The sequence below is a fragment of the Neophocaena asiaeorientalis genome, unplaced genomic scaffold, assembly GCF_003031525.2.
Source record: "Neophocaena asiaeorientalis asiaeorientalis breed wild unplaced genomic scaffold, Neophocaena_asiaeorientalis_V1.1 scaffold79, whole genome shotgun sequence".
NCBI classification, from domain to species: domain Eukaryota; kingdom Metazoa; phylum Chordata; class Mammalia; order Artiodactyla; family Phocoenidae; genus Neophocaena; species Neophocaena asiaeorientalis.
Window position 1 is genome coordinate 525,675 of NW_020175402.1, and position 27,675 is coordinate 553,349.

General features: G+C 58.6%; 1 protein-coding gene across 10 annotated transcripts in view; it reads right to left on the reverse strand.

The window, feature by feature from the left end:
• Positions 1 to 8,359: 8,359 nt before the first annotated feature.
• RAP1GAP (RAP1 GTPase activating protein) overlaps positions 8,360 to 27,675 on the reverse strand; it is a 50,124-nt gene continuing 30,808 nt past the window's right edge. For 3 of the 10 annotated variants that reach the window (XR_003006136.1, XR_003006141.1, XR_003006139.1), the window contains 20 exons: positions 27,272 to 27,457; positions 23,999 to 24,102; positions 23,677 to 23,755; positions 23,248 to 23,301; positions 22,065 to 22,148; positions 21,762 to 21,862; positions 21,499 to 21,628; positions 20,297 to 20,452; positions 19,760 to 19,831; positions 19,061 to 19,147; positions 18,494 to 18,631; positions 16,533 to 16,664; positions 14,519 to 14,596; positions 13,437 to 13,546; positions 12,358 to 12,513; positions 10,663 to 10,786; positions 9,568 to 9,670; positions 9,101 to 9,235; positions 8,791 to 8,832; positions 8,367 to 8,416 (listed from right to left, as the gene is read on the reverse strand). Coding sequence is in view for 3 of the 10 variants with exons in the window: in XM_024766945.1 (XP_024622713.1) it covers positions 8,824 to 8,832; positions 9,101 to 9,204; positions 9,568 to 9,670; positions 10,663 to 10,786; positions 12,358 to 12,513; positions 13,437 to 13,546; positions 14,519 to 14,596; positions 16,533 to 16,664; positions 18,494 to 18,631; positions 19,061 to 19,147; positions 19,760 to 19,831; positions 20,297 to 20,452; positions 21,499 to 21,628; positions 21,762 to 21,862; positions 22,065 to 22,148; positions 23,248 to 23,301; positions 23,677 to 23,755; positions 23,999 to 24,102; positions 27,272 to 27,457 (2,007 nt within the window). In the remaining 7 variants the exon portion in view is untranslated. Of the gene's footprint in view, positions 8,417 to 8,790; positions 8,833 to 9,100; positions 9,236 to 9,567; positions 9,671 to 10,662; positions 10,787 to 12,357; positions 12,514 to 13,436; positions 13,547 to 14,518; positions 14,597 to 16,532; positions 16,665 to 18,493; positions 18,632 to 19,060; positions 19,148 to 19,759; positions 19,832 to 20,296; positions 20,453 to 21,498; positions 21,629 to 21,761; positions 21,863 to 22,064; positions 22,149 to 23,247; positions 23,302 to 23,676; positions 23,756 to 23,998; positions 24,103 to 27,271; positions 27,458 to 27,675 lie in introns of all 10 variants that reach the window. The other 7 variants (XM_024766946.1, XM_024766945.1, XR_003006137.1 and 4 more) reach the window with 7 other exon arrangements.

Sequence of the window (27,675 nt, forward strand, 5' to 3'; positions counted from 1 at the left end):
AATAGAGAGTTGGTTTGGATCACGTTAGCTTGGAGATGCCCATTGGACTTTGGAGTGGACATGCTGGTAGGTAGTTGGGAAAGAGTCTGGAGTTCAGGCGAGGAGCCCAGGCCGGAGATAGAAGGATGAGCGTCACAATGGCATTTAAAGCTATGGGGGAGGGAGAGGATGAAACGTGCCCAAGATCACAGAGAGCCAGTGGCCAGGATTTGAACTGGGCTCTGTCAGACTCCAAAACCCATGAGAGCTCTTTCCACTCCCATCAGGCAGTCACCTGGGAGAGGGGAACAGAGGGGGCTGTGTCAGAGGTGTGGGCGGGGGTTGTAAGACTTGGGGGCAGGGGCAAGAAGAAGCCCCTGAAAATGACTTTGGGAACAACTGAGATCCTTCCAGCCTGGGCTGCCCACCCCACAACCACAGCCTGCCCAGCTGGTGGAGCCCTGGTCAAGCAGGGAGCGCTGACCCCTGCCCATTGTACAGATGGAGAAACTGAGGTCCAGAGGAGGGCAGGGCTGGACGCTAGGTCTTCTGCCTGCCAACCCTGGCTTCTCCACCAGCCTCTAAGGAGGGCTCCTGTCTGAACCAATTCAGTGGTTGAGTTGCAGCCACCCAACAATGACAGTCCTGAAGCGGGTGGATGTTTCTCCTGAGGTCCTCAGAGCGCTGGGGCCCGGGGCCTTCCCTCCTGGGCTCCCCACCAGGGCAGTGTTTGCCCCAGTTTAGCCATCCCCGGCCTCAGGACCCTTCCAGGTCTCTGGCAGGGCAGCCCCGAGTCTGGCACCAGTTGTGGCTCCTGCCCCGTGGCCAGGATCGAGGCCCTCCCCGGCCCCTGCCCAGACCACCCAGCGCCAGGGCCTGGTGGAGCCCAGTGGGGCTGGCGGGCAGTGTTCCCAGGCCGGCCAGTCGCGGTCTGGCTCCGCCCGAGGGGCTGTGGCCTGGGAACCACTAGCTGTCTCCTCGGGGTAGCGGCTGGGACCTCCAGAACAAACAGGGAAACCACAGGCCTGCGCCCCGCCTGAGGAGGGGAGCTGCCTCTGACCTTGTCAGCAAATGCCAGCGGGGAAGGTGCATCAGCTGGGGGGCTCGGAGCCCCTGGGTGGGGTGGGGTGTGTCTCCTCCGCCTCAGGCCGGGAACAAAGCCTGGGAATCAGACGGATCTAGGTTTATATCCAGACTCTGCCACATCCTAGCTGAGTGGCCTGGGGCAAGTGACTTTTCTGCCCTGTGCCTCAGTTTCCCCTTCCGCAAAAACAGGCCCAGTAGCCCCTGCCTCCCAGAGCTGTAGTCACATGACCTGGAGTCCACTGCATGGAAAGCACCTGGCTCAGAACCTCGTGCACAGTAGGTCCTGGAAGGACATTAGTCCGTGACCCATCGCTGGCTTAGTGGGAGCCAGAACAATCCTGGGGGATTCCTGGGCCTGGCAGGGCAGGCCGGGACAACCTCGCTGATTCAGAGCAGTGGGCAGGGCCGGGGGGGTGCGGGGAGGAATGGGGGAGCAGCTGACTCCACTAAAAGCCGCAATTAGAGCTCAATTTACAGAGTCGCTGTTAGTTCTTCCCAGGGCAGATGTGATTATAGGCTCGGAGCTAACCCGTTACTAACAGGATGACACACAGAGGGCCCCGTCCAGGCCATGGCAGGACGTCCAGCCCCACCCCCTCACTGTACAACTGGGGAAACCAGGCCCGAGCAGGAGGGACTAGCTCCAGCTCACACTGCAGCCCAAGCCCTGCCACCGGATGGCCACTCCAAGCTCTGTCCCCAACTCTAACTTTTCTCTGAAGGATTTCTTGCTGATCTAGAAGCCAGAGGCACCTTGAAGGAGCTGACATGCCTTGAAAAAAAGGGATGGGGTCCAAGATGGTTGAAGCCCCGAGAGGAAGCGGGCCTGTCGGCATGGCTCAGTGTGACACTGGCCATGGGGCCCGGGCCTTGGGGCCAGCCACTCCCTGCCCAACCCACAGGGGCCTCAAAATGATACCGATAATATGGGTCTTTCCTGGTAGCGCAGTGGTTAAGACTCCACCTGCCAGTGCAGGGGACACGGGTTCGAGCCCTGGTCCGGGAAGATCTCACATGCCACGGAGCAACAAAGCCCGTGCTCCACAACTACTGAGCCTGCACTCTAGAGCCCAAGAGCCACAACTACTGAGCCCGCGAGCCACGACTACTGAAGCCTGTGCATCTAGAGCCCGTGCTCCGCAACAAGAGAAGCCACCACAATGAGAAGCCTCCGCACCGCAAAGAAGAGTAGCCCCCGCTCGCCGCAACTAGAGGAAGCCCGCGCACAGCAACGAGGACCCAACGCAGCCAAAAATAAATAAAATTTTAAAAAATGATACTGATAATAACAACAATCATCACGGTGGATCCCCCTCTGAAGCTCTCGCACCGAGGGCTGGCATCCTCTCATACCCTTCACAGTAGCCAGGGAGGGAGCTGCTACCGTTATCCCCATTGTAGGGATGGGGAAACTGAGATTCAAAGTGGTCAGTGACTTGCCCAAGGTCACACGGGGAGCCAGTGGCAGGGCCAGCACTGGAACAGGTATGTTCCTACTGAGACCAGAAGAGATGCTGCAGTCCTTTATCACCTGGCCTGGAGCCGGGTCATCCCAGCGAATGGAGGCATTAAGGGAGGGATCGGCCAGTGAATAAATGAATGAATGTATGAGTGAATGAACAAAAAGGCTGTTTAAGGGACTCTGTCTTGGGGGAGGTGTGGGAGAACCACAGGCCTCTCCCTAGTTGGCCCCTCCAGGAAGACCCCTGAGATCAATGCGCTTCAGGAAAAGATCCAAATCTTACCTCCCCAGAAACAAGTGTCCTCAAGTTTCTGGGTCCCAGGAATCTCCCAACTGTCCAAATGTCCCCCTAAGGAGCACTGATCAGCACCTCTTTGGCCTGCTCCCCTACCTTAGTCCCCAAAAGCCCCCAATGCCGGAAGCCAGAGGTCACCCTGCCCTAGTTCCCAGCCCCGACCTGCATGCTTGCCCAGGCTGGACTCCGAGTTGGGACTGGGGTCTGGGGTGAGGGTGGGGTAGGAGAAAAGCTGGCATCATCTCTCTGTGCCCTCTGCCCTGCTCCTCCCCTCCACAGCTCACTTTGGGGAGCCCCTGGGGTGAGGGCAGTGCACACCCCCGTTGGATCCAAGGAGCTTGGGAGGGGCAGGTAGGGTGCTGGAGCCCCTGCTGGCCAGGCCCACCCCACTGCTGTGGGCATGGGTTGGGAGAATTCTTCATTCATTCAACAAATATTTATGAAGCCCCTACTGTGTGCCAGGCCCTGGGTGAGGCACCGGGGCTCAGGAGAGACCCTCCCTTCTGATGTCTATGGTTCCCCTGAGGAGGTAACTGGTGTCTGCGTATCACGTGCACCGCACCCCGCCAGCCAAGCTCCTGAGGACTGGCCCCACCCCAGAAAACTGAAAGCTCCCTGTGGGCAGGAGCTGTTCCTCCCACATCAGACAGGGATTTCCCCCAGGCGTGGCTGTGACATCCCCGCCAGGCGGGGGCTCCCTCGGTCTATAGAACCTGCTGCTCCTAAGAAATTTCTCCTCTCATTCTTAGGGCCTCCCCGATAGGGCTGCCAGATAAAACATAGGATGTCCAGTCAAACTTGAAGTTCAGATAAACAAGGGATGATTTTTAGTTTAAGTATGTCCCAAATATTGCATGAGGTATACTAAACTAAAAATCATCCCTTGTTTATCTGAAATTCAAGTTTAACTGGGCTCTGTGTGTTTCTGCTTGCTAAATCTGGCCACCCTACCCCTGGAGCTCAATTCTTCTGCTCGCACCTGGCCTGGATGGATGGCCCAGGCCATGACAGAGCCCCTGCCTGCCCAGTTACAGCTCCTGTCGGTCCCCAGGACTACTGTCCTCCCCCACCAGGACCCACCTGCAGCCCCAGCTCCCAGGTGGACACTTACCCCTTACCTGGAGTACACAGTCCAGCCTACAGACTGTCAGAAGGCTGCGGGGGCCTCCTGCATGATGGACCCAGAGAGAGGGGGATAAAGTCACAGCTGCAGAGAGGGACCTCGAGTGTCAGAGACAGAGAGAGGCAGAGACACAGAGATAAAGGGACATAAAGAGTAAGCAGATGGAGACTGTGGGAGATAGCCAAGACAGAGACAGACAGAGAGCTTAAGGCTCCCTGCCCAGAACTGCTTCAGGGAGACCAGTGCAGAGGGTGGAGGATCCTGAGAGCCCACCAGGGTTCATTCTGAGTGGATCAGGGCAGAGGCTGGGCCCCTGAGCCCCTGTACTGGGCCAGGGCTCTGCGCCCTGGATGGGCAGGCCTTGGGAGGCAGCTTGGGGTCTCCGGCACTGGCAGTCAGGGGTGGGAGTCCTCCCAGCCCCTCTGCTCTCCCCTCACCCTACCTCCCCGGGGCAAACACAGGGACATTCATGGCTTCCCAGAAGGGCCTATGGGGCAGCCAGAGTGGCTTTTAAAATTAGCCTTGCTAACCAGATCTGGTTATTTCAGGAGGCTCCGTCCCTGACTGTCCCCTTGGCAGGGCGGATACAGGGAAGGAGGGAGGGACCTCCACATTCCAGGGTCCCTGGTTAAGTACCCCCTGTGGCCTGAGCAGCAGAGAATGTCCAGGTCCCAGTCCCCTGGCACTGGGCGGGCCTGGGCCTGCGGCCGGCTCTTTGGCAACGTTGCCCCAGAGTTAGCCGTGGATGTCCAGGGATGCCCCAGCTGCTGGGGGACGGGGAGGACCCCTCCTATTGGGCATGGGGTCTATGCCACATCCATTAGAGGCCATGACAGCTTCTTGGCCTGACAGCAACAGGTAGGGCTTTGCCTCCATTTTATAAGTGAGGAAACTGAGACCTGGAGAGAAAGGTCCCAGCTCTGAGGCAGGGGAGCCGTGGCTGTCGGGTCAGCCAGGCGCCCAAGTCCCTCCATGGAGGCCTCTTGCCTCCTGCGTCCAGAGAAACCTTTGGCTGCCGTTTCCACCACCAGAGTTATTTCTAAGCAGCGTCCTGTGCTTCCCGGAGCCCGGCGCCCCCCGCCCAAGCCCTAATTTCAGCCTCGGGTCAGTGTCCTGGCTCGCCCTCCCCACCTCAGAACCCAGGACGAGCACAGAGCTGGCGCGGGCACAAGAGAAACAGCGCTGGACGCTTTGATCCCAGAGGCCAGATTCGTCCTCCGCCTCCCCCAGCCCCACCTTGGAGCCTGGAGGGGTGGGGCGGGGGCCCAGGCTGAAACCCAGCCCAGAGGCCGGCCCTTCCCGCTGACGGGGGCGCTGCCACAACCCGGGCAGGCCGAGGGGCAAAGGCAGGTTCTGCTCATCAGGCCGACCCCCCTGCTTCCGTCCCAGCTCAGCTGCGGGCCGGAGCTGTGGGGTGGGGCACATCATAAAGGGATGCAAGCAGGGGTGCCCCACTTCTTTTATACAAGGATCGTGAACCCCGGTAAAGCCCAGGAAGCTGAGGTTCAGGGAAGCAACTCATAACTGTACGTTCCCAGCGCCTCGTATGCAGACACCTGTGCCGGGCTCCGTGCCAGCTGCTTCATCTCCCACTCAGAGAGACTCCACAGCCTCTGATGTGGGTCACGGAGATGGCCCTCGTTAATGGCTAGCTGCATGTCCCCACACACAACACACACAATTTTCTGAGCCCACTGTGTGCTAGGGCAGCACCAAGAACTTTCTGAGGTATCACCTTATTGAATCCTCACCTCAGGGTACCAAGGGCAGGACTGTTAGCATTCCCATTGCACAGATGAAGACCCGGAGGCCCAGAGAGCCAAATTCACGTGCCCAAAGTCACAGAGCCGGGAGGTGAACAGACTCAGAGCTAAGCTCTTCATCTCGGTGCTGAAGCGGGGCTACTGGCCCTTGGTGGTGGGCTGGGAGGAGACAAGGTAAGAGACTGGGGCAGAGAGTGGAGAAGAGCCAGGGCCTGGGAGGGGTTAGAGAACAGGGCTGAGGCAGAGGAGGGGAGGGGGGTTACCAGGGGACCCACTGAGCCCAGGGTTGCCCAGGGCGAAACCCAGGTGGGCGGGGCTGGGGAGTGGATGTGAGTCACCACCCCTGGGTGGCCCCAGACATCTGAGTGTCACAGCAGGGCCCTGTCGGGAAAGCCCCTGGGGTGCACCCAACATCCTGGGGAGGGCATGGGAGCTGTGGTGGGGAGGGGGCGAGGCCAAGGCTGGAACCCAATTCTGTGCCTGCGCCCCCAGACCCCAAATCCCCCAACCTGCTCTTCCTCCTGTGCTCCTACCTCAGAGGATACCCTTCCATTCACCCAACACTCAGGCCAGGAACCCCCGCCTCCCCCGCCCCAAGGTTCCTCAGGTCCTCCCTGCCCACTGTCCTGGTTACCCTCCGCACCCAGCAATGACCTCCTGGGCCCGCCCCTCCTTGGGCTGACATTGCCCAGCCAGTCCCCACCAGCAGCCCCCTCTTCTCTTTCTACTGCTATTTCGCATCCTCCATGGCTCCCCAGTGCCCTCAGCATAAAGCCTTAGCCCCTTGGTCTGGCACCCAAGGCCACGTGACCTCTGGCCTCATCTCTGCCCCATCTCCCTGCCCATCACCACCTTCCCATCATTCAGAACTGCTGGCTCCCTTCCCGACTGCAAGCAGCACTCTCTCGCCCCCTACCTTTGCACCTGCAGCTCGCTCCCCAGGGACACTATCCTAAGCCTTTCCAGGATGCTCGGGCACCGCTGCTCCGGAGTCTTCCCCATTCTTCCCTTAGCCAGGCTGGACCCCATGCTCGTCCCCGCCCCCTACCCCCGCCAGGGCATTCGTCACCCTTTATTGTAACCGCTCTGCACTGTGAGCTCCTTCCAGCAGCTGGACAGATTCATCGCCATCTCCCCACCCCCATCACTCCAGGTAAGCAATCCCTTGGCGCCCCCAGGTGGCCACATAGGGGAAGCCCTTGAGCTTCACTGGGCATAGGAAAAGAGAGGAAAGCCGATCCTTGAGCACCCACGGGGTGCCAGACGCTGTGCTAGGTGTTCCACCTGCTCCAGCTCAGTGAATCCTCATGACGAACCCTTGGGAGAGGTACTATCGCTTCCGTTTTACAGAAGTGGAAACTGAGGCTCAGAGACGTTTGTAAGTTTCCCAGCGTCACCCAGAGAGTTAAAGAGACCGTGTCAGGACTCCAATCTAGGTCTGCCTGATTGGACCTTCAAAGCCACGTTCTCCCCGCTGTGGAGAGGGGAGCAAGGTGGAAGGGCAGGGCCATGGGGGGGAAGCCAGAGCTGGTGGTCACGGAGCCTGCGGCTTGGCCCTGGAGGTGCTCGCAGACCCAGCTGCTGATTGGGGGGTGAATAGGCTCTCCCTCGCCACCACGGTGCCACTGAGATCTGTCGGGTTGATCCGGGTGGGGGGCGGGGTCACATGAAGCCACACCCGACTCGGGGTACAATAGCGATAAATAGAATTTATTTTGTACAACTGTTACTGACATACACACGGCCATGGGGGGCTTCCAAAATGGGTGTTGGGGCCAGGAGGCTGGCCTTTGGCGTGGCGCCTAAAAAGTGTGGACAGACGCACACAAGGATGTGGACTCACAGCAGCTGTGCCTGGCTGCCCCCTCCGTGGTGGGTGAGGGTGGCGCAAAGGTGCGGCCCATAACTCTAGGCCAGCTGAGACCCCTCGGCCCGGCGTGCCCAGGAGCGTGGGAAGGCAGGGGTTAAGCTGGGTGCTGGCTGAGGAGCCAGGCAGCTCCCACTTCCCCCACAAGCGGGTCACTCGTCTGTCGTGGAGGCAGTGGACAGGGCATCGGCAGATCTGCGGTAGAGACTGAGGGTCCAGGAGGGGCAATGGGCACAGCCTCGGCCCACCGGGGGCCCCAGGAACCCCAAGAAGCAGGGTAGGGTGATGGGAGGTCTCTAGGACGACAATCCTCCATTCTGGGGCAGGTGCATGGACTCACAGCCTTCAGTGACCTCTGAAATAATCTTGTCCATTTATAGCAGAGGCGCCCAGAGAGGGAGAGTGATTTGCCCATAGTCACAGAGCAGAACCCAAATTAAAAGCTAGGACTTAGGACTCCCAGTCCAGTGCTCATTCTACCACACCTCACACCCCACGGCTTCCACAGTAGGCTCTGTATGCACTGAGATGTCTCAATCCCCCCTTCCAGCTCACTCCCCCTGAGTCCAGAGGGCCACCCAGGGGTGATGGATGGCCAGGCCTGGAGTCCTGTTTCAAGTGACCACTCCCTGCCCCAGCTGGCCCCCCAGCCCAGGGGGTGGGGATAGTGCCAGCAGCTTCCCCGCTCCCAGGTCTGGATGGCTCCGCCCTGCAGAGACAGCCCAGACAGTGGGCCAGGAGGAGGGCTGGGGAGGCCGGGGGCAGCCCACAGGCTGGTGCTGGCCTCGGGGGCAGAGGTCCCGTCTGCCTGGATTTGACACAGCATCTTCCCCTCGTGTTTCTGCAGGGTAAGGGAGACGGAGGCACCGTGAAGCAGGGGGACAGATGCGGAAGGGCCCACCCTTGGAGTTCCAGGCTCTGGGTCTTTCCATCCCACTGGGAACCCCCTAGACCCGTCCCTCCCAACAACTCCCAAGTCCCTTTCAGGCTCCCATCAGATCCTCCCAGAAACTCATGGGCAGAGGTGAGGCAGCATTTATTAGCCCCATTGTACAGATAGGGAAACTGAGGCCTGCGGTCACCTAGCAACTGAGTGGCAGAGGACTCAAACCTAGATACATAGCTCTCACCCAAGAGAGGTGACAGAGGAAGAGAGAGAAGCTGGCCCACCCCCGCCCTCTCCCCACCAGACAGAAGCCGGGGGCTGGTACTGACCTGCTCAGTGTCACCTTCAGAGGGCCATCCTGGCTAACAGCCCTGCACAGAGATGGCGGCAATGCAGGTGACAGGACAGACGACATGGAAGATACATGCAGGCAGAAGTCACTGGCTGTGCCCAGGCTGGACGAGCCTAGCCCTCCAGGATTAAGGGGGGCCCTTGGTCCAGCCCCCATCCCTGGGGACCCCTGGTCAATTTGATGCCTCTCCCCAACAGCCAATCTCCCTCCCAGGTAGGGCTCCCCATAGGGCCAGGCTCCAGGCCACCTGTCCCCACCGTGGCCAGGCCCCTGGTGGCTGTGCGTACCAGCTGGGGCGTGTGCTGTTCAGATGCTTCCAGCTGGATCTTGATCTCGGGACATGCAGGGTCCCCCGACTTGCCGGCGTCTGGGTAGGGTGACCGAGAGGGGCCTGGGGAGGGAGGCAGGAGGGAGCCACCTCACTGGCCGCGGGGAGGCACCAGGGAGACGGGGGGCATGGATGGGCGGTCGGCACCAGTGCTCCCCAACCCCACCGAGCCCCTCCCTCTGGGACTCCCACCCTTAACTCCCTTCTTTACCCCCCTCCCTTCCTGCATCATCCAGCCCTCCAAGCCACCAACCACCCGAGGCTGGAGAATGACCAGCCCACTGTCCCCATGTCAGGGGCAGTCCCATCACACACCCACCACCTGGGGCCTGAGAACTGCTTTTGACCCTCTGTGCCCAGCCCTGTCCCCTGCCCACCACAAGACTGGCCCTGCTTGTGGTGGGGGAAGCTGGCCCTGGCCAGTACCTGGGGAGCTGCCCCCACTTGTGGTGCTGACACTGTCCTCCAGCCACGTGCTATAGATGAAGGAGTCCCGCTTGTGGGGCGTCCCCGAGGATGAGACACTCTCCTGGGGATGGGGGAGGAGAGAAAGAGGGAGGTCAGCCCTTGGCCATGGCACTGGCTTGGCTGCCCTCTCCCCTCCTCACCAGCCCCTCGCCGCTGCAATCCACAACCCCCCACCCTTGCTCCTCTGCAAAGAGGATGAGGGCCCAGCAATGTCTGCCCCAGGGGGGACCAGAGGAGGACAGAGTGGGAACAGACACAGACCCAGGCGCGCGCGCGCACACGCACACGTGCGCTCCCATTCATTCATTCAGCAAACATTCATCGATGTTCTCGTGAGCCAAGCCACCGAGAGAAATCAGGAAAGGTCCCAGCCCTCCGAGAGCTTGAAGAGGAGAGGAGAGACAGGCTGTGAAGAGACTAGTACAATTCCAGACTAGTACAAGCCCCACAGGGCAGGGCCTTGGTCTGCACTGTCCCCTCTGCCCACGCAGCACCTGGCACGGGGCGTGGCAAGGAACAGCACTCGCCAAAGGACTGTTGAGTGAAGCATGACAGACAGGTTCCAAGGACAGAGCCCAGGGTCTATGAGAGTGTAAAGGGGGCTCCTAACCTACCCTGGGACCAGGAAGGCAGGCTTTCAGGAGGAGGTGACATGAGGCTGAATTGAGAAGGATGAATGCGAGTCAGTCAGACAAAGTGGGAAGGAGGACAGACAGAGGAAATGGCATGTGCAAAGGCCCAGAAGCAGAGTAAGCCTGGCTGGTTTGGGGGACTGCAAAGGAGGGCGGAATGGCTGAAGTGGTAAGAGACGAGGGTGGGGAGGGAGGGGCTAGATCTTCAACGGCCTCAGAGATTGGGCTGTGGGGGGTACCGGGGAGCCACGGAAGGCTTTAAGAGTAAGAGAAGGTCAGTCTGCATTACTCCTTTGGGCTGAGTCCCTTGATCACAACTCAACCACACCCAGCCTCATGCTTCCACCCAGAGCATCTCCAGGGACCAAAGAGCACCCCCTTCAGGCCGTTGTGGGGCACCTCCCCTCCCTGGGCCTCTCACCAGGCCTGTATCGTCCCCGTCCACACCCTCTGCTTCCTCCACGACGCTGGCGAAGCTGCTGGCACTGGACGAGGAGCGGGAGAAGTCCTTCAGCACTTCTGCTCTCTGAGCTGCTGTCTCCGCTCTGCCACAGACAGCATCCTATCAGCCAGCATCCACACTGGGCACCTCCTGGGCCAAGACCCCATGCCCCTGCCCTCCCGGCTCAGGGCGGCCCAGCCTGCAGCCAGCCAAGTGCCTTTTTGGCCTCTTACAGCTCCCTGGGCCTCTGAGCCTCCCCAATGCCACTGTCCTTGCTAACACGTGGATCCTATCATGCCCCTCCCCTGCTCAATTCCCTCTCCTGGATCCCCACTGCCCCAGATAAGGTCCAACTTCCTTGGCTGGATGCTCAATCATAACTATTAACAACAATACTGCCATCTAGTGCAGGTTTGCTCTGTGCCAGGCACTGTTCTAAGTGCTTTTACCCTAGTTATCTCATTGCTATCATTATTAGACCCACCTTATAGAGGAGCAGACACCGAGGCACAGAGAGGATGGGCACACAGCCCGAGGTCACGCAGCCATAGGTGGGAGAACCGGTAGGACCCAGGCCTTCCAACTCCACAGTCTACTCTCTTTTAACTCTCTCACAATTTTGTCCCATGCTCAGGGCCTTTGTGTCTCCTGCCTGGAGTCTCACTCCTTCCCTCAAATCCCAAAAAAGTAAATTTACCTTCGGAAAGCCAGCCAGGGGTCGCCTACTCAAGGAGGCCCTCACTGATTCTTCCTTGCTGTGGGAATGACCCTCTCTGCTCAGCTTTGTCTCTCCCTGTCCCTGTGGCCCTTTCCTGCTTCTCTGTTCACTTGCCTGACTCTTCAGCCCAGGCCGGGTCCTCTCCACAGCCCCCTCACCCCCGGCAGCCAACACAGAAGGGGCTCAGCCAACAAGCACTGAACAGAGGGGCAGCCTCCTGGCTGGCCTCCCTGCTTCTGCTCCTGCCCCCAGCCTCAGAGCCTTCACATGGTGACCACAGTCAGCTTGTTAAAGCACCACTACTCCTCTTAACTAAAATCTTCCAAAGCCTCCTTGCCAGTCTCAAAGTTCTCACATGGCCTTCAAAGCCGTGACCTAGCCCCCACCCGCCTCTCCAACCTCATCCCCTCCACTACCGGTGTCCGCCTGGGCCCAGCCTCACTCATTCAGCTCCAACTGCACCAAGCATGCCTCAGGGCCTCTGCACTTGCCGTGTTTCTTACCTGAAACCCTCTTCCCTCTGCCATGCCACTGTAAGTCAGACCTAACAGGGCTGACTCCTCACTCAGCTCCCAATTCAAACCCCAACCCTTGGTAGATGTCTTCCCTGAGCACCCACCTAACGCCCCGCCCCCACTCATTATTCATCATATCCTCTGCTTTATTCTTCTATTATCACTATCTGGAAGTAGCTTATTAGGTTATGTTAAGCTGGACTGTCAGCTCCACGGGGCAGGGGCCGTGTATGTCCAGCTCACTGCTGTCTTGCAGAGCTTGGCATGCACAAAGTGCTCAGCGGGTGTGTGTCAAAGGAGGACCTAGGAGAGTAATCAGGCCCCCTGCCGCCGTGGTATGGCTGTGTCAACACTCCTGGCAGGCCTGGGCCCAGACAGGGGGTAGAAAGAATGGGCCCGCCACACCCAAGCCCCCCGGCTCAGCATGCCCCGAGCCCCAACCTGTTTTTGGTCGTGGGCATCTCTGGGGAGCTCTGAGTGGATGAGTTCTCCGACTTGGGCTCCTGTGAGACGTGCCCGCTGTCTGGGGTCTTCTGGCCAGCCGGGGGGCTCTCCCTGCGGGGCACATGGGGGCAGCGGGGGGATTCAGCACCAGGCCTGGCATCAAGGGTAGAAGGAGGCCCAGGTGGTGAGAGGAGGTCATGGATGCCTCCTGCCTTGTACCCACACCCTACATCCTCAGGGGCCAGACCCAGAGCAGTCCCTGCAGCTCCTGGGCTGGCCTGGCCAAGGAGGGGGCAGGTGCTGTGGGAGCACCTACTGAAGACCCTGTTATGGTTAAGGAAACTGGAGTCCATAGATGGGAAGGAAACTGCTCAGGGACGCGCAGCTAGGACATGGAGAAGCCAAGACTCGAACCCTGGGTTCATGGGATTCTGGGCTCTCTTGCCTTTGAGGACAGTGCCAGCTCCACTCCTGAGGCCTCAGTGCACCTGCTCCCTGCTTCACATGCACTGCACACACCCCCACAGCAGCGCCATGCCGTTGGTTGTGTTCTTATCCCCATTTCTCAGATTGCGACAGTGAGGCTCAGAGAGGTACAGTGACTTTCCCAAGGTCACACAGCCCCAGTGTGGTGGAGACAGGACTCACACCCAGGAACTATCCTCTGCTTCCCGGAGGCTCTCTGCTGGTACTATGGTGTGCTGTCCACACCCCACCCACACAGATGCACTTACGGACCTCTATGGACCAGGCCTCAAATCCCAGCTCTGTCCCTCACCAGCTGTGTGACCTGGGCAGGCCCCTGACCCCTTGACCTGTGGCTCCTTGATGTGCAAGATATGACCCCCTGGGAGCCGGCAGAGCTGGGACTGGATGACAGGGCTTCATGTTAGGTGATGAGCTGGCTGTGGTGCCTGACGCAGAGCAGGGACTTGACCTTGTAGCTGTCACCGGTGGGGACAGAGGGGGAGAAGGGTGGGAGCTCCCTCTTGCCTGCTGTGCTTTGCCACTGAATGGGGGTCAGGGGGAGCCAGAGGAGACGCAGGACACCATCCTACCCTCTCTGCTGCACCCACCTTTTCTCCTGCACCTCCTGTATGTTCTCAATGCCGATGGCACTGCTGCGGCGTGAGCCGAACGGGCCCGACTTCTTCCTGGTGGGGCTCTTTCCAGGGACAATCAGGGACTGCGGGGAGAGGTCCCAACTCAGTACCCACCTGCTCCAGGAGCCCCTGTGCCCCCCACATGCCACCCTGGGGCCCTGCTGCCCAGGCCCTGAAGCAGAGACAATGAGCAAGAAAAATGAGAGAACTGTCCATCTCCAGAGAGGGCTGTCCTAATTTACAGATAAGGAAACAGGCCCAGAGAGGGCAAAGGCCCCCCTGAGGTCACACAGCAGGTCTGGACCCAGCATCTTAGTCCAGGAGAAGAGCAGAAGCCTGAGGGAGTTGGACAGCCACTCTGGGCTGGGACTGGAGGAGGCCAAGTCCTCAGAATGACTGCTGCCTCTTTGCCCCTAGGACTTCATGGGACCTGCAGCCTATGGGCAGTGGGGAGAGAGTGGGTGAGGCAACCCAAGCCCCTGCCCCCTGCTACACCTCAGAATCTCCAAACTGGCTGGGGGAGGTTCCGGCCCAGCAGTTGAAAGATGCCCCCGAGCCCAGGTTACACATATACAATGGTGGGATGCCCCAGGCACCAGAAGCATGTCCCCCATTTCTCTGGGGAGGCGGGAAGGTGGGCCCCATGGAGGCACAGATGGGCAGAAACCCCCAGGCCAGTTCATGGTCGGGACAGGGAGTTAGGGCAGAGGAGGGCGGTGGCGCTCCATGCAGAACTGGCGATATTGGGGGACGTGCAGCTGGACAGAGGGTCTTTAGGTACCAGATCCTAAAGGCAGGGACTGGGCCAGAGTCCCAGGGGTCAGGGCAGGGCCAGAGCCCCTGGTGGGGGCGGGGGGCACTGGCACTGGCACAGGTGCCAGGCCCCAAAGCAGGTGCTGAGTGCCATCAGAGCTGCTGGCACTCCATCCTGCCAGCCCTCGGGCCTGTCCCGGGGGGAGGGGGGCAACGTCCCCAATATGGCCTCCGTCCTGAGGGCGAGCAGAGAACAGCGCGTGCAGGCAGCCTCCAGAGACGGCGGCCCCGCGGACGACAACCTCTTCCACGGTTCCTATGCCTATGGCACTGCCCCGGCGTCCGAATCTACTCGCACTTTTCCCAGGAATAAGCAATGACTGGCAAGCAGCAAAGGGTGGGAGCAGAGAGAGAGAGACAGGCATAGAGAGAGTCAGAGAGACAGAGACGGCAGGAGGGGGAGGCACAGAGAAATGAGACAGGGAAAGGAGGGAAAGACAGACAGACACAGACAGACAGGGACAAAGAAGAGAGTGGGGCAGGGGATTGAGAGAGACAAGGCCGGGGAAGGGAGGGAGAGAATAGGTGGGAGGAGACACAGAGAGAACAGAGGAGAGAGATTGACAGTCACATGAGAAGGGGTGCAGAGTGAAACACGGAGAGACAGACACAGAGATGGACCCGGGGAGCAAGACGGACAGAGATGGAGAGGGAGGGGCAGGCACAAAGGAAAAATCAAGGGCGAAAACAGTTTGAAAGAGGAGAGGGAGTAAAAAGACAGGTGCAAGAGGACAGAATACACAAGTGCAAGAAGGTGGAGGGAGGCAGGGGGTGGAGGAGGGGAAGAGAAAAAGGGAAGGGAAAACAAGGAACGAGGAGAGAGTGGAAGGAAAAGGAAGCAACATGAAGAGAGGGGACAGTTGTGCAAAAACAAAAACAGAAATGGGTCTGGTTACTGCCACGGTGGGTGCTGCTGGTCTGGCCCTGTCCCTGGGGCCCCTCTACAGCCACCCACAGGAGGCTGGGCCACTCTGGCGGGGAAGGAAGGGAGTAGCTAGTGAATTGGGGTTGGAGGAGGGTGGGCCTGCTTCTCCAGTGACAGTGGGCTTGGTGACTGCTGGAACACAGAGGACTCGCCCTGCCTCCCTGGCCAGGTCAGCCCATGGGGCAGGGGTGGGGTGGAGGGGGTCCCTCCTGCCACATGACACAGCCTCACAGCACTGAGCACAGGGCTTGCTTGGCATGCAGCAGTCAGTCAGTAAATGATGGGTGGGTGGGTGGATGGATGGACAGACGGATGGATGGAAGGACGGGTGGATGGAAGGAAGGAAGGAAAGATGGATGGGGAAGGGGCAGCAGAGCAGTAGGTGCAGTGCTGGGGGTGACCACTGGGCAGTGGAAAGCAGACTGGCCCACAATTGAGGGCCTTATTCAGCCTTTGTGCCCAGCACACCCCCTGAGTATTAGTAGCAGAATCCCACAGAGCCTGGCAGACAGTAAGTAATCACACAGTAGGTGCTCACTCAGGAGAGGCTCACACAGAAGCCCAGGTCCTGACACACAGTAGGTGGGCACAACCACAGAGGCCCTGGCACATAATGGGTGCTCACGCAGCTCATCTCCTGACACAGAGAAGGTATTCACTGATACCCAGGGCTTATCACAGCAGTCCATTTCCCGACACATGGTGGACTCTCATACAGCAGCTCAGGGCTGGGCACACAGCAGACACTTACAGAGTTAGGTCCACGCAGTAGACCAGGATCTGACATACAATAGGTGCTCACAGAATCTCAGGGCCGGGCCCACAGTAGGTGCTCACAAAGTACATGTCCACACAGCAGCCCGGGTCCTAACGCACAGTAGGTGCTCACACAGCAGCCCAAGTCTGGACACACAGCAGTACCCACCAGCATCTCAGAGCCAGGCATACAGCAGATGCTCACACAGAAATCCAGGTCCTGACACACAGTGCGTGCCCACAGCCTGACACACAATAGGTGCTCCCAGAAACTCAAGGCTTGACAGGAGGTGTCCATACAGCAGCCCAATCCCCAGCTTATGACAGACAGTAGGTGCTTCATAAGGAATGTGACACAGAAGCTGCCCCAGAACAGACACAGCTGAATAAGGGGCCAGGAGGTGGGGCGGGCCGAGGAGCTGGGAAGGGGGCTGCAGGCTCTCAGCATCCCAGTGTCACAGCCTGGGCACCTGACCCCGTGGAGGGCAGTGGCTAGACCTAGCCTAGGGCCCAGGATGAGCCCTCGGACAGCAGGGCAGCGGGGGGAGGCGGGGCCCCTGGGGGAGGGCACTCACTATTCCAGCCGCCTTGGCCAGGTCCGGGTTGTTGGGCGCAAAGCTCCCGCTGTGGCTGGTGGACACGGTGTTGGGCTTCTTGTTGCTCAGCCCCATGGCATCCATGGACTGGCTGCGGCTCCGGATGACCCGCTGCGAAGGTGGCGGTAGGGGTTTCCTAAGGCCCCACCCCCTCAGGGAAACCCAGGAGCCACCGATGCCAATCTCGGTGACCCCAGGAAGTCCCTTCCCATGAGACCACACAAGAGTCAGGTCCACATGTGCCAAGGGTAGTGTGGGCCTTGACTCTGCCACCAACTTGCTGGGTCACCTTGGGCAAGCCACTCCACACCTCTGAGCCTCATGACCGGTCGTGCAGTTGTTGTAAAGACCGCAGAAGACGCTGGGTCATGAGCAAAAGCGTGCACAGAGAGACCTCCAGAAACCCCAATTCCCTCCTTTTAGCGTCTCTTAGGACTTGTTTCTTCCTTGCTTTTCTTCCCTCCCTCCCTCCCTCCGTTCCTTACTTTTTTCAGTCAATCTGCACTGAACGCTCACTTCAGGGCCGGGTACTTTACATTTGCTCTCACTCAATCTGCCCCAGGAAGAAGGCACTGCCACCAAGCCCATTTTACACGTGATGAAACTGAAGCAGAGGTGGGTCTGGAACCCAGATGCCAAACCCAAACCCTTGACCGTGGGCTCCGCTGCCTCGAAGAAGGTCTGTAACTTAAGCCCGGTCCACCATCCAGCACTCACCAGATGTGGGATCACTGGAGGCCCCCTCAGAGAAGACACCCCAGGTCCGTGTTCCTCCCACCCACTCCCTGTCTCCAGTGAGCAGAGGCAGGGCTCTCTTCAAGCCTCTTTCTCAAAGACGTTCTGTTCGCCTCAGCCCAAGGCAGGCCTGGGCAGCTGGGCTAATCCTCTTATGCAAACCCACACCTCCAACTTTGTGGCCTGCCCTGGGGTAAAGGTGAGGCCCCGCCAGCCTGCTGGGCACCTGGAGAATGGGCAGTCCTCCTCCTGTGGGTGGAGGACACAGTGGCAAAGAGGCCACCGCCTGGGGACCTGCAGTCTGGGGGAGTCCAGGCCCTGTGGGGGGAAGAGGAACTCTCTCCTCCTCTGCCTCTCACTTGGGATGGTAGTTGCTGAGGTAGATGGGCAGGGCTTTGCATTTTGCTTCTTAACTTAGATTACACTGATCTAACTGCTTCACAAATAATTCTCAACAGTTGTATGAGGTAAGTTGCCATTACCCTAAACAACAGATTAAAAAACCTGAGGCTCAGAGAATGCTTAAGCTGGCGGTAAGTGGCAGAGTTGGGATTTGAACCCAGGGTGTCTATGCTCTTAACACTAAGCTAAACCAGAGATAGCCAGGGTGGGTCACACGGCCTAAGGTCATGCAGACCAGGTCCCTCTCCTATAGCCCCTCGTTCACCTCCCTTCCCTGACCTCTGTTTCTTTCTCTCGGTCAGGACAGAGGCTTCCTCCTCTCTTCTTTGCCTGCTGACCTGGGAGCCACCACCCTTGGCACCAGAGGGCTCCAACCTTCAGCACAGCTCCCGGGCAGACTCCGCCCCCAAGCTTAGCCCCGCCTCCAACCATCAACTCCTCCCCCAGCCAGAGCCCACCTTACAACTCCCAACCGCAGCTCTACCCCAGGCCAAGACCACACCCCCCCACAAGTCTAAGCCCACCCTAAAGCCCAGGTCCACCCAGAGGCTCACCATCACCCAGACTCTACCCCAGGTGCGTGCCCACCTAGTCCGAGCTCACGCCTATTAACTCCACCCGTGACTCCACCCCGAGCCACGCCTCCACCCGACTCAACCTCCAATGTGAGCTCACCTCTAGCCACACCCCCACACCTTGTAGCTAACGGCATCCCCCTACTCTAGCCCAACCACGTGCCCAGATTCCATCCAAGCCAACCACATCCGTCCCCCTCTGCACCCAGGTAGACCCCTGCTCTTCACCTTGAAGGATTCAAAGAAGCCGCCGCCCCCGCCGCCGTTCTCCATCTTGTCCTCGTCTCCACCCAGGCCCATCATGGACTGGCTGTGGATGTGCAGCTCCTCATAGAGCGTCTCCAGGAGGGCGGCCCGTGTCCGCTCCTGAGGGCCAGGCCGGGCCGTTAGGAGAGACCCCAAGGGTCAGCCCTTCTTCCCACATTTGCAATCGTGGCCACCTTCTCTGAGTGGGAAGTGGGCCTGGGCTCCAGAAGCCTAGACGGCTTCCCTCAGGCCCCCCCGCAGCACAGGCAGCCCCCAGGGCTCGACGTGGCCCCTCAAAGATCTGACTTCATGTCCCCACGCCCCTCCTCCACTGCGTCCTCTGTGGCAGCCCGCCTACCTCCAAGGCCCTCCTGAGCATTCCTTATGAACACTTACTTCCTCTCCCCTGACCCTGGCGCTGCTCATCTGTAAATCTGTCCTCCCCCAGGCAGCCTTCCCTAAAGGCCAAGGTCTGAACACAGCTCTTCTCTCCCCAGGGGCTGAAATTCTACGGGGTGGGGGGATTCACCCCCAAGAACCCATACTCACCTCCAGTTTGGCAAACTTCTCTGCCTTGTAGCAAGCATATTCAGCATTGATCAGTTTTGTCAGCAAAAATTCCTGGAACTCGGGCCCCTGGGAGCCCCCAGTGTGGAGAAGAGAAAGGGGGGTCAGGCGAACACAGAGACAAGGGGCTGGGGCTCCTGAGCCATGCTCTGCTGGGGCCTGGGCGCTGCCCTCTTCACTCCCAGAAGGGCATCTCCTTGGGCTCAGCTCCCCAGCCCAGGCACCTGTGAGCCCTATGCCCTTCATGGCTGCCCACCCCTCGGGAGAGCTGGGTTGGGGTCTCCCACTGCCTCAGTCTGGGGGATTGGGGGGCACTGAAGCCAAGGCTCAAAGTGAGGGCTCCTGAGATGTGAGAGAGATGTGTGCCCCTCTCCCCAAACATTTTAGAAGAAGGTTGAAATTGTCAAGAAGACAACAGAAGTGAGGAAAGGCCACAGAGTCTGCTATACAAAATGTAAAACAATGATATAGTCTGTTCTGGGACGTTGTAAAATAAAGTCACAGTTTTTATCAAGAACAGAAAAGCCAGGCCCCAGCTGCTCAGTTAGGGGAGCCCGGCTGCCCTGGCACACAGTGGGGCTTCAGGTCCTCGTACAGTAGAATGTGCACCCTCTCAGCCACCACCCATTTAGTCCTGCTCTGCCCATGATGGGGGGGTGGGGGCTGGGGGCTGCTCCTCACCTTCCTGAACACAGCAGGGTCCGGGAGGGGTGGCCCGAAGAAGGGCACGTCGTCTCTCGCAGTGACGGAGACCTGGAAGGGAGGGCAGCTGTCCCCATGGAGTCCCCACACCAGCCAGAAACCACTGATTCGCCTCCCTATCCTGCCCCGTGCTGGGCACAGGGCTGCCCCTTGGCGGGGGAGGTTCAGTGACTGCCGATTGGATGGGTGAACCCCAGGATTTCAGCTCCTCCATCCTTGGTCCTGAATTTGAGTGGTGGGAAGGGGTGGAGGGTCTCAGGAGTCATGAGGATGGAGAGGGAGGAGGAGGCTAAAGGGCGGAGGAGGGTAACCAGCCTCTCTGAGGGGAGGGATTTCAGGGGGCAGAGAGGGCGGGATGGGACTCCTCCATCATCAGAGCAAGAGGGGGGCTCAGAGCCCTCCGGACAGTCCCCCTACTTACAGTTAGGAAAACTGAGGCTCAGAGAGGCCTCACAGTGAGTGAGGGTGGGGCTGGGATGGTGGCTGATGCCCTTGGGAAGCTCTGAGATCACCCACCTTGTACAGGGGGCCATCGGGGCCCCCACTCTCGGCCTGCACCACCACATAGGCATGCAGAAAGTTGGACGCAATCATGTCCGGCACAAAGGGCGTGTTCTCGTCCTGGAAGACCACAGCCACGATGTCGTTCCCGATGTGACGCTTCCGCTGTAACTGAGCACAGGGCCACAGCCTTCACCACCTGGCCGGGGGCCCGCGGAGTGTGGGGAGGGTGCCCGCAGAGGTGCGGGGGGCTCGGGGTAGGCAGAGGCCATGTCTAAGGAGTTGCTTCCCCCAAAACTATGTGGTGAGAAACTTGTCTTAAAATTATTCTCGTTTTCTTGGAATCCTGTGACAGATGAGAAAACTGAGGCCAAGACAGAAGTGACTTGCAAGGCCCTACAGTGAATTAGGGGACTTGAACCCGGGGCTCTTGGTCCCCAGGCCCTACCTCTCACCCTCCTCCTGTCTAAATACCCCAAACATGGGCCCCTCTTGAACAAATAAGTTCCGCTCAATATATCTTTGTTGTTAAAATGAACAGAGAATCTATTAAAAGAAAATTAAAAGACATTAAAAATAAGGAATAAACATTTCCATTTTTCTCACATGACCCCTGTATCCCCCTGTACCCCTGGAGTGGGGGCATGGGGAAATAAGGAGGACAGCCCTGCAGGAAGCTTAGGACAAGGTGACAAATTTCCAAGTTCAGCTCCAGGAACGTGCCTTGCACTTCCTCATCACCAGGCCTTTGCAGAAGATGGAAGCCATTCTTTCCCCCAGAATGCTCCTCCTCCCTCTCCTTTGCCACCCAAAAGTCACTTTATCTTGAAAGCTTTGCCTGACTCCCACCTCTGCCCAGTCTAAGTGCCCCCATGTGACCTGACAATACCCTTCATTTCCTGTAAAAATACTCGCATTTACTGAGCTCCTGCTATGTTCCAGATACTGTTCTAGCCACTCTGGGTGCATACCCTCGTTTATGCTCACCTATAAGGTAGGTGCATGATCCCCATTTCACAGATGTGGAAACTGAGGCTTTCACAACATCGTAGTAGCTTGTCACCCTGCCCCAACTAGAGGCCACAAGTTGGGGGACTAGATCATTTCCATCTCTCTATCCCAGGGCCCACTGAGTCTGGTGTGGTGGACACTGAATGGGTAGGTAAATGGGGGACAGGAGGGCAGGTGGGAAGCAGGTGGGTGGGTGCCCAGGCTACCTGCTGGGCGTCCCCTTCTGTGTAGGGCAGCTTGGTGGACACGTGAAACATGATCTCCTTGTTGCGGAAGTTGCAGTACACAGACTCGGTTCCCGTCTGCCCGTGGGTCACGTCCAGGCCTCCTCGGAACCTGCCCCAGGCCCCCCAGGCCACGGCTCAGTCTCCAGCCCCAGCCAGGCCTCCACGGGGCCAGGACGGGGCCTCCCTCCCTGCCCAAGGGCATGGGTCGTATTATCCTCTGCTTGTCCCACCCCAATGCTCACCCCTTAAAGTCCTGCAGTTTGACCTTCTGGCCAAGGAATTCGAGGAACTCCACGAAGGCAGGGCTCTCCTCGTTGGTGCTGAAGAGTTCTTCCTCGGAGGTCTAGGGATGCACAGAGGGCAGAGGTCATCGAGCTGGGCCTCCTACCCCCATTCACACCCAGGAAGGCTGGAAAGGGGACCTCTGGCAGCCTCTGAGCTCCTGGGAAACTGAGTCCCTCGGCAGGTGCTCTCCCTGGCAAAGGTCTGAGGTCCCAGGTACATGGCCAGATGTGTGGGGGGCAGGGAGGAGGAGGTGAGCACACCTGCCCAAGCTTCTGATAAATGACTCCGAACTTGAAGTTATTGCTGATGACATGCTCGTCGAAGGTGACGATGAGGCGGGAGGCCTGCGGGGACAGGACGATGGGTGAAACACGCTGCTTTTTCAAGTTGCCGTTTATTGCTCTATGTGCCAAGCACTGTGCCAGGCACTCCACATGCATCCACTCATTTCCTCCTCAGAACAAGCCCGTGAGGGAGGCACTCCCGCGGACTGCATCTCACGGATGAAGACGCCGACATTCCGAGACCTTAAGGAACTGACTAGCTAAGGTCAACAGCTGGCAAATGGCAGAGCTGGGACTTGAACTCAGGTCTGTTGGATTCCAAAGGCAAAGCGCACTGCTCCTGAGTTCTGCTCATAAGCTCCCGCCCCTACTCTGCTCTAACACCCAACTTGTTCCCTGGCTCTTCTGTAAAGCCACCTCATCATTCTAGAACAGGCCGAGTCCCACCAGTGTGCTGTGGAGCCTTGAGCAAGTTCCCCTCCTCACCTTGGGCTTTTGGTAACTGAGAAGCAGGGCCTGATTTCTGAGGCCCCTTCCTTCAGGGGACCTTTCCTGGACCACCCGCCCTTCAGCGACCTCACCTCACTCTGGAATTCAGTCAGAGCCACAGGCTGTACGTGTCTTTCAGGGCCCACCTCTTTCCAGAAACCCCCTGGCTCACTGAAGACAGAAGTCCCTCCCCTTTATCCCACATCGTCACAGTGCCTCAAACCCAGCACCCAGCACCAGAGCTGGAAGTGCCACTGCCGTCTGTGGGGTGGCACCTATGGAGGTGCCTATGTTATTCTCTCTCCCCAGGTCCCCTCTGGGGTCAGAAGGCAAGACCAGTGGAGCCTTGGCTCAGGAGCACAGATTACCCCTTAGGAGGGTCCCCAAATGGCACTGAGAGTTTCCAGAGGTAAGGAAGGCTCGCCTCCAAGGAGGACAGCACTAGGTTCAAATGCAGGCTTCCTTATCTGCTGTGCATCCTTGGGTAAGGCACCAACCCTTTCTGGGCCTCTGGTTCCTCTTCCACAAACTGGGGACTTTGCAGGGTTATTGTGAGGTTTAAATGAGAGAACTTAGGGAAAATGCCCTGCACACAGCAGGTGCCCAATAAATGCTTGGCCCCCTAGTTACCCACCCACTCCCAGTGAGCAGGGCCCAGATCCAGCCATACCTTGGGGTAGAGCACAGGATAGAATCGATCCACATTCACGTCTTCACATACCAGCTGCAGGAGCAGATAAGGGAGGGCCTGAGGGTGGGGCCTCTGGGCCTCCCTGGCCAAGGTCTGGGGGGAGGACAGTGGAGGACAAAGAGGGGACAACCAAGGCTGAAGAAGGCTCACTGTCACTCAGAATGGGGTACAGAGAACTGGAGCCCCTGTCTCCAAAAGGTGCTGTGTTCTAAAGAGTGCCCAAAGCACACAGCCAGCACGTGGGCATCATGGGAACACGTGAGCGGCAGGACCCTGGAGACAGGCCACAGCAGGCAGGCCAGGATCTGGGGCTAAAGATGAGGGTGTGCAAAGGCGAGGCTGCAGCCCAGCTCTGTGCCCACCTGAGATATCCACGGGGGGCTCAGCATGAAGGATCAGAGGCCTCACCTTTGCCATCTGGACCACGTTGGGGAACTCAGTGAGGCAGGAGATGGGGATGACGTCATGGTATGTCCGGCACTTGGTCCTGGGAGGAGAAGACCCATGCTGAGGGGCGAGGCAGCGCGAAAGGGAGATGGGAGCCCCTCCACACCAAGTAAGACCAGAGAGGGCAGACCCCAGGGAGGTCCAGAGGTGATGAGGCGGTCAGGCCTAGCTTGGGCACTAACTTGCAGGGCAACCTCAGGCAAATCCCTGGCCCTCTCGAGTGGGTAAAATAAGATGGGCTCTCAGGTTTTGAGAGTCACAGGTCCCCTCACCCCACCCTCACCTGAGCAGCAGACGCAGGTGTTCCTGGTCCCCGATGACATCATACTTGAGTGAGAAGACAAGGTGGCCCAGGGCGGTGTCCAGTGAGTAGTAATTAAAATGCTCCTGTGGTGGGAGGTGGGGGCCAGGGGAGAGGGTGAGGCTGAGCCTGAGGCTTCCAGGAACCAGACGAGAAAGCCAACTCACCCCCGGATGGGGGTCCTTCACCAAGCAGCAGGTGTCCAGGCTAACAGCACTGTCTGCCTCAGAGAGACCTGCATTCAAATCCCAGCTCTGCCACTTGCCAGCTGGGTAACCTGAGAAGGTCACCTCATCTTCCTGTGCCTCAGTTTCCTAGCCTATCAGATGGGGGTGAGGCCCACTACCTTGTGGGAGGGTGGCAGGCACTGAAAGAGAGAGTGTCGGCCGCAGAGTAGGTGTCCTCTTCAGCAAAGTCAGGACCACACCTGCACCTGCATGGCTGTCTCCCAGCCCCCGCCCCTCTCAGAGCTGGGCACACAGTAGGTGCTCAATAAAAACATGTCAATTGACTGATTGTTTAACTGACTGCTCTGTGGCCCCTGAAGCCAGGGCCCATGAGAATCAGGAAATGAAACATCTCATGAACACACTGGATGGCTGACCGAGCCGGTTCCTGCCCTCCCACCTCACCTGGGGAAGACACAGGGTGGGGAAGAAATGCTCCCGAGGGCCCGGGGAACTGCAGCAGGGATGGCATCCCCAGAGAGGAGCTGGCAGTCTGGCACCTCCAGGTGGGGAAGCCCCAAAGCCAAGAGCTGGAAGTGCCAGAAGATTTCACCCCACCTGGCCCTGGGTTCCCCTGCCAGCCCGGCTCCTCAGCCACTCCCACCCCAGGAGTCATGGTAGAAGGAAGCCCTGTTTAAATACAAACAGCTGTGCTCAAAGGATGGGAGGAAAAAGATGTAGGGGCCAGGGGACGTGCGCCACAAATCCACAGCTCAGGGGCAGTCTGCGGGGACCTGGGGCAGAGTGATGGAAACCCCCAAAGGCTTGGCACTATCTGTGCAGAGGGAGTGGCAGGCTCTTGGCAAGGAGGTCTGCACCGAAGTCCTTGGGGTGTGGAGTTTCCCCAGACCCCCCTGGCTGGGCCCAGAGAAGCCCAAGGAGAGCGGGCTCAGGGGCCCAGTGGGTCAATGCCAAAGTCACCCTAACTTCCTCCCTCTGCCAGAACACGGCCCACTGCTTCCCCAGCACCCCACCTGGAGCCGGGAATGGCCCGGCCTCTCTGCCAGCCCCTGGGGCCCCTCCTCTCTGTGCTGCCAGGCTGACCCTGGCCATCATGCCTCCTCTAAGACCCCCCCAACCTGTGCCTCTTCCAATCCTCCAGTGCCCAAGGCACCACCTTCATTCTATCACTCACCACTTCTTCAGCAAACTTTTCTGTGCACCAGCTATAAACTAGGCCCACATAGTCACCCAGGCCCCACCACCTGCCAGACCCAATTAAGAGCCTCTGGACAGTGGCTTCCGGGCATGCAGTTCTCTCTCCACCCACAGGTGAAATCCCCTGCCCTGTTCTGAATTTGTCCCCTGGCAATGGCTCCTGCATCTGGGCCTGCTGGCTTAGTCTCAGTCAACCTGTCCCCTTACCTTAGCACCAACACCCACCAGCATCAGGCTAATGCCCTGGGCCCAGACTGAGCCCACACAGCTTCCCAACACCCCAAGGAGTCACCCCTCCTCCCAGCACCCACGAGTGCACGCACACACGCTAGAAACATGACCCCTCCCTTAGTGTGTCTTAATGGAAGGTCAGCCAGAGCTATGTCCAGTTCCTAGCTCAGTAACTGTGTGAACTTAACTAAGTCGTTTTATCTCTCTGAGCCTCAGTTTCCTTTTCTGTAAAAATTAGGACGATCCTGATCTCACAGAGTAATTATGAAGATGTAATAATAACAGCTAACGTTTACTGAGCACTTACTATGTGCCAAACATGGTTCTCGATGCTTTTATCATCCTCATTTTTACAGACGAGGAAACAGGCTCAGGAAGGTTAACTAATTTGCCCGAGGTCATACCATCAATAAACAGAAGAGTCAATAGGCGTCCCCAGGCCACGAGACTCCAGAGCCCATGCTACATGCCACCACCTCGTTTGTAAACTGACACAGAGACCGCACTCGGCATGGAACGTGGCACCTACAAGGTCCCAGCGTGTGACCTCCCCTCCAGCTCCCACAGCCTCGCCCAACAGCTCCTGCCTGGAACGCCGCCGTCGTCATCGGGTGACACGAGGACAGGTCGTTACTGGGCAGGGTCCCGGCTCTGGGGCAGGTGGTGGGGCAGGGGTTGTACCAATCCAGGTCACACCACGGAATTAGTCTTCCCCACCTCAAGCTGCCTGAGGGCAGGGCCTGGGGCTGTTTTGTTTGCTGCTGTATACCTGGTGCCCAGAACAGGACCAGGCACACAGCTGGTGCTCATTATTTGTTCACCCTGACTGAGCCCTTTGTGCTGGACACTTTGGGCTGGACACCATTCTGAATGCCTCACAAACATCGTCGCATTAAAGGCATGAGGTGGGTATCATCACCATCTCCGTTTTTACAGATGAAGAACCAGAGGCAGGGGCTTCCCTGGTGGCGCAGTGGTTAAGAATCTGCGTGCCAATGCAGGGGACACGGGTTCGAGCCCTGGTCCGGGAAGATCCCACATGCCACAGAGCAACTAAGCCCGTGTGCCACAACTACTGAGCCTGCGCTCTAGAGCTCACAAGCCACAACTACTGAGCCCATGTGCTGCAGCTACTGAAGTCCATGCACCTAGAGCCCATGCTCCACAAGAGAAGCCACCGCAATGAGAAGCCCGTGCATTGCAACGAAGAGCAGCCTCCGTTTGCTGCAACTAGAGAAAGCCCACACGCAGCAACGAAGACCCAACGCAGCCAAAAGTAAATAAAATAAATAAATTTATTAAAAACAAAAAAACAGTCTCCCCATCTTAAAAAAAAGAAAGAGAGAAAGAAACAGAGGCACAGAGAGGGTAAGTGACTTGCCTGATGTCCCATGTAGTGACAGAGCCAGGATTCAAGCCCTGGTAGAGTCTCTGTTAACCACTATGCCGTAACACTGCCTTTTGCAATAAATGTTTGTTGACTGAATGAGTGAATCCACTACGCATGCTCCCTGGACTCTGCGACAAACAGACAGCCCAGCCCACGGTACCGCTCCCTCCCAGGCCCAGCGTCCCCCAGGGCTGGGCTGTGACCCACTCCCCAGCCAGCCCAGCCCCCCAACACCAGCGGGCCACACACCTTGCCAAGAAAGTGCTTGCGGTAGATGCGGGCGGTGGGATTGCATTCCAGCTTCACCTTGGCTGTGGGTGACTGCAGCGGCTCTGTCTCCGGGATGCTGGTGATTTCGTGATTGGTGCCTTCAATCCAGTAGCCCCCAAACTGGGGCAGCAGGATAAGGGGGAAGGGCCCTTCTCGCCCCAGGACCTGAAGGAGGACTCAGCTGAGAGCCACCCACACTGCACGCCACTGGGGGCCCCAAGACACCCCCCATTTCAGACCTGGAGCCACTTCTGCCATAGCTAAGGAGTACTAGGGGACAGCCCAGAGCCTATGTGGGTCCCAGGGATCAAATCCATCTCCTTCAAGGCACTTGCTCCAGCCCTTCTCTTCCCACTGCAGGCACAGACCCAGATGCACAGAGC